Raw genomic sequence first — 10,340 nt, forward strand, 5'->3', positions numbered from 1 at the left:
GGGTCCCTATAAGGCGCGTCACGGAAATAACCCGGTAGTAGTTACAGTTCTTTTTCTAACCATGTAGTATAATATCGTGTATATTATGAACGGGCGATGAAGATAATCAACGGCATGACAAAATAATAAAATAATATGGACTTCGATGTACGCAATTATCGCGGATATATATATATATATAAGGCATACGGTCTGCAGACTCGCTGAAAAGAAAGAAACCGAAGGAAGAAGAAGAAAAAAAGAAAAACACAACTAATGTAATAATTTGTTTACGGCTTGACGTAGATTTCGGTCTTATACTCCGCAATGTCATGCAATTTTTATGTCATACGATGTTATAGATATACACGTACGTACCCATACAATACATATATATATACAGTCGCAAAAATAAGGATCAAAGTTTACGAGAGGGATTCAAATATGTATATGTAGATATCCTTCAAGTAGAAGAAACTAAAGGATTTGTTTTATTTCTTTTAAATCCGAAACACATGGCGAAACAAAAATCCTGCAGACGCAAATAACTGGTTTCTCCGAAATGTCACTGACCCAAATGTTTAAAAAGTCGGGCGAGATTCTTGAATTTTGAAACAAAGAACGACGTTGGCGTAAAGAGCAGTAGGATGAAGAACCAAAAAAAAAAAAAAACTGGGAAAAAACAAAATCAGCAAGCACAAAACAAATTTGCATTGTACCGCAATAAGGTGACCGTGGTAATTATAATTCGTGTTGAACTGTTTATTATTATGTATAAAATAATGAAAGATCGAAATCTTAGAATGTGCGTGTAATAATGTGTCGACAGTGGATTTTAAACATGATATATATATATATATATATACACCTGATGGGAGGTGCGCGAATGACTCGCGTAAGAGAAAAAGTTTTGCGAAACTTTCGATGAGGCGTATAAATGTAAATACAAATATAAATGTTGGGCGTGTATTAACAAAACGTAAACGAAACTACTAAATTCCAACAGCTAGCCGTGTCTGACAATTACGAGACATGTACCGAATCTGACTCGCTGACTGCACAGCTAAATTTCGTAAGATTTCTCGGCGCGCGTTCAAGTCCCCAAACGGGCCCATCGAGTTAGTCAGGGCAGGGATTTCGGGACCACTTTGCAGGCATGAGTTTGTCGATCAGTTTCTATCGCGGCGCGTCGTTCGCGGTACCTACATACGAAATGCCTTTCGACGAATCGCTGTCGCGACGAATATTCGAGAACACAAATTTAAGGAGGAGATTTTATCTCGGATCTCCCGAATCAGTGTCGACGCTCGTATTTCACGTTACGCAAACAAAATTTACCTGCAGAACTGCAGTCAACGACTTGTTATACCTGTTTCGAGTAAAGCCAAACTTCGGACGCTGGAGTTACGAGGTTGAAATTGAAAACTTGACCCGACGCAATATTGACAAAAGACATACTGTGTTCGTACATTGATACCACTATTTTTAACTTTGGAATAAATTTAACGGATATTCATAATATTAGGGGAGAAATTGAAGTTTTTTTTTTTCTACAAGTATATACATATCTCGCTTGTTTTCATACTCTGCTTCATTTGACAATTATTAGTTATTTCTTGGGTTGTTAACGAATAAGAAATTTTACCTACTAGAATCCATGTTTTCTGGAAATAAATTTTCAAGGATTATAGAATTGGTTGTTTGATTGGATTGTTTATTTTTTTTTTATTTTATTTTTTGCTACTAAAAGCAAATCCGACGACTATTCAAATAATTGAAGCTCTTTCAATGTCAAAAATTGTATTCGCTTAATCCGAGTTAAATTTACTCAATTGACGTAAAATTTTACCATAAACACATAAAAGAAATACATGGTATTAGAATTGAGTGAATATTTACGGGATTCGAAAAACCTTAAGGCAAATGTTTAAAAATGATTAGACGCTTGGCTGAAGAAGTGTATGAATTTTGTAAATATGCTTCTATCTCGACAATTAATGATTTGATTCGATTGGGGTTTGTTTTATTCAAAAGCACATAGATCGAGCCCTATTTACAGATTTTTATTGTTTAAACCGATTTGCTTCAAATTCAAAGAGAGTATTCTAGGATAGTTTATACTCTTTACCAAGATATGGAATTACTGTTTTTTTTTCAACAAAATAACGAGCATTTCAAATTGTAATCCGATTTTTAAGAAGTGTCAGTTTTCAGAATATTCGTATATTTTCCTTTAAACATTTCGATCACGTAGTGAATTTCAGACAACCGGAGAACCTTGAGTTGAGAAGTAGTGATTATTAATAAAAATTCATCGTTACAATGAACGTGAATATAAATTTAAATATCATTAACAGTTTAACATGTTAATCAAATTTAAACTCAAAAAATATTAGATTTTGAGATTTTTTAAAAGCGGTTTAATTTTTTTTACAAATTCTAGAGGATATTCCTCACTTAGCGTTGAAGAACTTATGATAATTTCATCATATGCCAGGATTTGGTTTCAAACTATGCATCTTTTTCTAACTGTTTTCTGTTAACTGAAAAAATGAATACATTTTCGCTAAGAATTTCAGAAGATTTTCCTTTCATATATTTCCAATTTTTTGAAAAAAAAAAAAAAAACTTCAATTGTTTCAGAAAACAATGTATGGCTTCGAAACTAAATCCCGACCCACGATGATATTTAAACAAGTTTTTGAACACAAAGAGAAGAATATCCTCTGAAATTTTTAGCAAAAAAAAAAAATGAAACCATCTTTGAATAATCTCAAAATCTAATTTTTCAAAAGCTTTTAAAAACTTCTAGCGATCTCGATAAAATTTTACGTACTTTTGTGTTTAAGCTCATTTAAAATTGGAACTTGTTTATACGCAACCTTTTTTTTTTTTTATGTAACCAATAGCTTTCGGGATATACTAAATTAATCTTCGGAAATTGTCGATTTTCGCATATATTATACCGAATGCTAACGTCTAACAATAAACGTCATAGAATAAAAGACTAAAAAAAATCACTAACATTCTCTACAGGTAACAGAAAGTTTTCACAAAATTTGATTTAATTCTGAGAGGGTTAGTCTTTTGGTCAAATCTGTCTGTGTGGAATGCCCCATATACATATATGTAAATACAATAGCTACACATCTAATCCGTGTGTATACTACTGTCAATTATGCACCTGCGTAAATCACCTTGGGATTTATTTCTGCCTGATTGTATGAGAAATTGTGTCGAACTTGAGTTGCCGGGTGACACGTTTCAATCGATATTCCCTGTCTTCTTATTATCCCCGGGTTATTTTCGGAGGTTCATAATGAGTGAGTAAAAAAAAACTGGTTTTCCGGTCATACAACCGTTCAATTTACACGCGCAAAGATGTTATAATGATGTATGCCAACATGTTGAAATTAATATATTCATCAATTCAGCGCACAGTTTCGTTGTACAATGTATTCACTTGCAAGTCTCACACGAACATGTCGTATTATAATAATGTCAGATATATCGCGTATGGAGTTGAATGACGAAAGTTTACAATTCGCCGGGTAAATCCACCGATATTATAGACAGCTGTATCGTATGTTATATTTTGCAATTTTTATACATTTTTTATTTTTTCCACATAATTTCGCTAAATACAACGACGACTCGGGATATATTCTAAATAACTTCCAGGTCCGGTATGGTGAATTACACGTTATTGACCGTGTAGGCAACCGCGTGGGCTCCGTTCAACCGTAAATCACGATCAAGGTAAAGACTTTAAACACCCAAACTTCCAATTCGTAACCCCACACATTATTACCGACAAGATTTTCCTCCCAGATTTTCGGTCTTGTACTGGTCGCGTTTTTAGTTCGTTTGAATTATTGTTTTACTGTTATTATTATTATTATTTTTTTCCTGGTTACTTGAAAATTTCCGTACGACTTTTGAATTTTATAACGCCTTATCATACCGCAGAGCTGATTAAGCGGTAAAAAATTTCACGAGCAGTGTGTCGGGTTGGAGAAATAATAGAACGACAATAAGGAAACAGGTTTCGTAACGCTTTTGACCACGTTTATCAATTTTTATACGGAGTTGTTTGTCGTTCGGTTTAGCATCACTGCGTCCATGGAATTTCAACAAGTTCCATCGCGTTCACACGGAACCGTGGCGACACGATGCGATGGACGGAAAAAAGCGCGGGTATTTCAAGAAGCCGAGTGGCGCGCGTCGCTTTGCGAACCGCGCGATTCGAACGGGCTGAAAACGAAGACGCGTACTGAAACTGCACCTCACTGTTTGTTTCACAGGTGCGTAATACGTGAATTTCGGCAATCTCCTTTAAACGCCGAGGAGAAGAATATTAAATATAGATTATATCTTAAAAAAAAAAAATCGAATTGCACGTGATATTGCAGGTATTAACAGATCCAGCGATAACGCGTACAGCACGAAATATGTATGTATATAAAGTGTACGTTGAATTGAAATAAAAGAAACTTGTTCTGTATAAATATTATATTTTTAATGTACTATTTTTACTATTCTTACTGATTTTCATGCATTAAATCATGAATTTCCCACTGTATTCGTGCTTTGTATACATATACTTTACACTAGTTATGTAATAACCTCGAACTAGTTTAGAAAAAAAAAAGAAATTTTCTGATAAATTCACCGATTCCAGCGCAGATATTTGCGCGGACATATCGCGGCTCGATTTTTTTTTTAATCAGGTGGTTCCGCTGTCTTTTATCCGGTTTTTTACGGCAGCGTGATTAGCCAATATGATATTTTAAGATCAGATTAATTATACACCCAAATCAATTATATGTGTTCGTACCGGAGTGTAAATCATGAGAAATAAATAACGTGTACTTACGTATACCTATATTCACGGCATAAACGAGCTGGCACATCGAGACGTTTATTATTGCGTCAATTTAATAGAACCAGAGATTTTTTTTATCTATTAACTAATAGAGTTTTTTCTTAATCAATAAAAGTTCGCCTTGTTGAGTATGTCAATTTTGTCTCTTTCTTTTTGCATAAATCAGGCATATATTAACTGTGTGTGATATATTGTACAAGTAATTCTGTCGAGATGGGAAAAAATGTAAGGGTCGTCCGACGAAATATTTCTCTTCTAATAATACACGCGTCTGCTGTTATAGGCAATATTTTTTTTCTATACCTTAGAACAAAAGATATAGAATAAATTTTTAAGCGAAGATACCGATTAATTCTGAGACCTTTCAATATATTATTTAAAGAAGAAAAAACTTCTCCCGAATGCATATCGCCGGGTCTATTTCATCGTATTATCGATATAATGCATGAAAATCAGCTTAGGAATTTCGTAAAAAATATAACGAGATAACGTTATTAATTTACGATTTTATATGAAATATTTGTCCTCCGACTGACGGCGCAGCAGTCAATTTAACCGGTAAAATTCGTCATTAAATCCCCCTACACGTATCCGAATAATCTATTGATTCAATTGATAATCGTTCTAATCAGTATAATAAGCCTCACGTGTTCACAGCAGCTGTTCAATACTCGTAAAAAATATGCGTTCACACATGCGTATGCAATAACACATATTTATATTTATAAAATTCGTAACACAATCCCTTGTACCGTCATAAACGTCTGTGTTTCACCTATAATTTCTACTGCAATATTGTATATTACGTTAACTACACTATTATATATTACTGTCCTAAGCGAGCAGAGATCAACGACTGACTGAATCGGAATCCAGGCGGAGCAAATACCGGGTGAAAAACTTTGCCACAAATGTATAGGTACATACATATACATAGATATATACATATGATTAAAAAAATATCTCTATGTACACCTGGTAAAAATTTTTAAAAGCATACACTGTAACCACATGGTAACGCGTTCAACTACGACTGAAAACGTGTGCAGATAACTCGGTACCACGTGCTAAAACGGGGAGATACCCGTGTTTGAAATTTACAATCGGATGAGTCATAAATTCGTTAAGTATTTTCGAGGTATGTATGCCTGTCCGTCTAAGAAGCGTCTCGTACCTACCCATTGAGCTTGGTATAGGTGTGTAACTAATCAGTAGATACGCGATGCGTATCTCGACAACCTGTATATTAAAGGGGAATGAGTTTTTTTTTTTTTTGTTTTCTCTTCTTATTCGAAATGCACGGAGAATTAATTTTTGAATTGAAAAACGGTCTAAATATTAATCGTATTTGTCGATCTAAGAAAGGAATATGTTGTAATCAATTCTCGTAGTTCACGATATTGTAAATATGATCACAGGATGTGTAAAAAAAATTATACGATACGTTGTAATGTTTACGAAGTTTATCCCTGAGATAATCCGATTACAATCGTTTACACGGATCGATAGATCTGTTTTGGTATAAGCGCCAGTTTCGCGGCTGTGGGTCTACATTAGGTCTACGTTATACGGCGAGGATGATCAAGTTTGGCGGAATGCGGTCTTCGCAATTCTTTCAGATACACCTGTAATAATAATTATTAAATACTTGGCAAAAGTTGAATAAGTTTTCTAAGAGGGAAAGATAGAACAGAGAGAAAAAAAAAAAAAACAGACAAGAAACAAAATAAACTTTCTTCCTTCTTATGCTCTCTTCCTATATCATGAAATGTAGGCCCTAAAAACGTTTTACGGGCCTTTTCTTTTGTTTGTTGTTTTTCTCAGAATTCTGATTACACATTACTGACGGAGGAGCTTGCCCGCTTTCCTGCGAGAAAAACAAGTTTCAACTATTCGAAATGAGGAAAAAATCTGTTGGGAAACAATAGGTAAGGTGGAAATGAACCCAATTCTTCGAAAATCGTAAGTGCAATGTGAAGAAATGTTTGACGCGAATGAATGAATAACATTTGGGAAAATCACCGCCGTCTGCAATTAGCCCGAGTGAATCACCGGCTTCTTGATTTCATTTGTTTAACGCAACTGGTGGATATAGTCGGACAGACATGCGACACAAGTTTTTGTACAGATTCAGATAAATTCGTGTAAATTATTCTCTTCCAAGTGGCATGTAACGTAAGAAAATAAAACAGATGCCAAAAACTTGAGAGATCGAAATTTTGGAATAATATCCAAAGGCGAAGCTTTGCCGCAAACTCTTCAAGACAGCCAAATCATTAAAAATAGAGTATTGATGGTAGTCAATCCGCCTAAATAGTGTGTCACACATTAAAACGATATTTCGCTAAATTATTTCGATCAATTATCATTATTTACACGAACGCTATTATGAATTTATGCTGATCTTGAACTGGCATATTCACCCGAAGGCGAACCTTGTGGCCAAAACACGAGTTCAATGAAACTTCCTTTCTACCTACAGATAAGTGCGTGGTATTTAATAGACAAGTGAGTTTAGATCTGTCAGAAAGAACTTGAAGCGAAAAAAAACCGTGACAGGTGATCAATATATCTATCGAGTCTCATTAGATAGAATGAATAAATGATTTGAAGTAAAAATTCTCATCGCTATTGATTTCAGGAAGTGTGTTCTAGGGTATAACTTGAAAAACGCATGGCCAAGGTGAAAGAGAATAAAAGATAAAAGAATCCTGGCTCTGCGCCTGATGATCGACAATTAGATTGCAGCGGCGCACGTATGGCTGCATGAGACCGTCTGCGTTAACCCGACCGATACCGGCGAACAAGCCAAGGCGAAGCGAAAGCGAGTAAAATCAAAAGCGCTACTGCGAAAAAAGGGGGGATGAGGGGTGGACGAAGATTCGGTCTGCTGATGTAAGGGGTCACTTACCGAAAGGAGCAAACTGGCGGTCGCGACTTGTTGCGGCGTGGCTTGAATCCCGAGGAACGTCAGAACTCGGGGTGTGGGCGAAGGCAGCGGGAGACGCGTGACGACCGGGACGCGTGTCGGGCGTAGGTTAGGTTAGGTTATGTGTTAGGTTGGGTTGGTTGTACCAACGCAACGCGACGCGTCGGTTGGTCGGCGGCGACCGGTGCCCGGCTTTCGTTCGCTGTACCAGAGCAAAGAATACGGAAGGTGTGTAGACCAGAGGATGTGGATTCTGAACGCTTCAAGGCCACTGGTGTCGTCTGCTACCGTCTAGTCGATAGAGTATAGACGGATAGATGGCTGATTGGGCGAAGTTTGGGAGTTTATAGCTCGGTGACCGATTGTTCGATTCGATTGGGATTTGTTTTACAATAAGCCATGTTGTTAAGTATATAAGGTGTGCTTTAAACGGAGATGCAGAGTAGCAAAGTCACGTAATACCGCCCCCCCCCCCCCCCCTACACGTGACGTCATGACAATTACAGTTAAACGCAAATGACGTCATGTGGCGGCACATTCACAATGGCGGAAGTAACAGTGGATGCGCAAGAACACACCTTATATAGGTATACTTACACCATGGTTTCAGCCAGAGGTATGTAGATCAAGGACATATCCTAGGCGTTGTGAAACATGCCACAGAGCGAAAGAGTTCATGTTACTGTCATCCACAATGCTTCCCATAAATCGATTAAAATAGAAAAAATATGTATGTAATTCATTTATTCAAGCTTCATGCTTGATTTACTTACATTTAAATAAAACAAAGTCTAATGGCCGTCGAATGATTGGTTGTCGAGATATAAATTCACGGAATTCATCCACTACCTTTAGGTACACTGACTATATAATAAACCTCCATAGTAGACGACACAAATGGCCGTGAATCGGTCAGAATCCACCTCCTTGGGTGTATACAGAAATACATTGCAATTGTTTCAGAATTCCGTCTAAACACAACGGCATATTCGACAAGCACACTATACAGCGTACCAAAATCCATAATTTGCGTTTAATGTTTTATGCCGTAAGAGTTGTAGTACAAAACGTCGAGATTTTTCCAAAATAATGGTGAATAAACTTCGGCGGGTTGCATAATACGCATAAGGGCTTTGATAATACTGGAAAACAGGGACATTTTACTCTGTCGGTAAAGACGCGTTATAGCATCCTCTTAAATGTGGGTTACACGGGGGATCAGCTACGATGGACCGGCATGCAACGCTCTTCCATAGATGTGTACCTTCATTCTATTTATTACACCGATGCCGAAGGAGAGAGAACAGAGCCGGATTTTAAACGAAGCGATTCGGTTAAAAATAGTATAACGTACGCATACTTACCGAGTTGAGGGCAGTATGCAGTCGTCGGCTTCCCTTCGACGCTCATGGTTCCCTGACGGTAACGGTATATGTATAATAAGACGTTACTCGTTCGTCGCACGTGTTTCGCGCAACGCGGAATCTGCGCGTCGTCAAATATCAGTCATTCGCCCCTGCACCGACCTACACACGCGTTACATCACCGTCTGCAACGGATCGAAAACCGCCGCTTCTATGATCCTCTGCGTCCTCACCGAACTCGCCAATTAGGTATAATTACTCCAGTCTCGAACGGATTCTGTCTGTTTTTGTTTACCGTCCCATGTCGAACTAGTTTTTCTATCGTAGATACGAATGTCGAATAAATTTACCACCTTGAACCGTGTTTACTTCGACAGTCCAATTTCACTCGTTCCTCTATCCGAACGACCTGTTGTTTTCAGTCGTTCCGTTGATGGTTGTTTTGACTTCGCTTTACGACGACAATTACGGTAATGCCTCCGCCTCAAACAGCCACTGATCGCCCCTGCACGCGATTATCGTTTATCTCAATTTTATTATCATCCATTGTTTATTTAAGCAGCTGAGTAACATGTTTTACAGATGATTCTATACGATGTGTTCAACGACGATTGTTAACAGACGTGTGTGTTAATGTGCTGTAGGTCCAGTGTTGGCCAAGTCTTTAACGATTTTCAGCAGCCGAAGAGTCAAACTATCAATTTACCGATTGTTTATTCGTGACGTTATAACGTATGAACTGAAATTTGACGTCAAGCGAACGTATTATACTCATAATTCTTAATTTCACTCAAATACCCCGAACACGCCGTAGTTGTGGCAAACTTACAAGAAACATTAAACGATGATGTAGTCAGTTGTGATTTATAGGTCCAAGGTCACGTGTATCCTTCATTGATTTAATTGTATAACACTTCCTTACATGTAGGTATGTGCATTATACTTTTGCGAATACTCAGCAGTACACACCGATAATTTTCAACTGAATAACTGATGATGCACAGTAACATGCTCTACAATTATGCGAACTTTACACTCTCCGTTTCATTCATGTCGAGAACGTATAGATGTAACCGGGATTTACGAGCCTTACTCACGCATACTGACGATGAATCGCACCAAGCGACTGCGGTGCAAGTTCCCGCAACCGGAATTGCGGTATGTTTGTAATGTGGCGTTACTA

At 37.3% G+C, this 10,340-nt stretch overlaps 1 protein-coding gene and 1 long non-coding RNA gene across 5 annotated transcripts in view; one reads left to right on the forward strand and one right to left on the reverse strand.

Moving 5' to 3' along the window:
- LOC124216907 (very long chain fatty acid elongase AAEL008004) overlaps positions 1 to 9,360 on the reverse strand; it is a 54,245-nt gene extending 44,885 nt beyond the window's left edge. The window contains exon 1 of one of the 3 annotated variants that reach the window (XM_046622009.2): positions 9,158 to 9,360. In XM_046622009.2, the coding sequence (XP_046477965.1) occupies positions 9,158 to 9,203 (46 nt within the window). In that variant the 5' untranslated portion in view covers positions 9,204 to 9,360. The remainder of the gene's footprint in view (positions 1 to 9,157) is intronic. The other 2 variants (XM_046622007.2, XM_046622008.2) reach the window with 2 other exon arrangements.
- On the forward strand, positions 953 to 4,514 carry LOC124216933 (uncharacterized). Of its 2 annotated transcripts, XR_006882736.2 has the most exons (4): positions 953 to 1,440; positions 3,661 to 3,738; positions 4,089 to 4,283; positions 4,392 to 4,514. It is a non-coding gene; the product is annotated as an uncharacterized lncRNA (long non-coding RNA). The 2 variants fall into 2 exon arrangements; XR_006882735.1 differs by having other exon boundaries at positions 4,089 to 4,403.
- Positions 9,361 to 10,340: the final 980 nt, after the last annotated feature.

This window comes from Neodiprion pinetum, chromosome 4, assembly GCF_021155775.2.
Source record: "Neodiprion pinetum isolate iyNeoPine1 chromosome 4, iyNeoPine1.2, whole genome shotgun sequence".
Classification (NCBI taxonomy): Eukaryota; Metazoa; Arthropoda; class Insecta; order Hymenoptera; family Diprionidae; genus Neodiprion; species Neodiprion pinetum.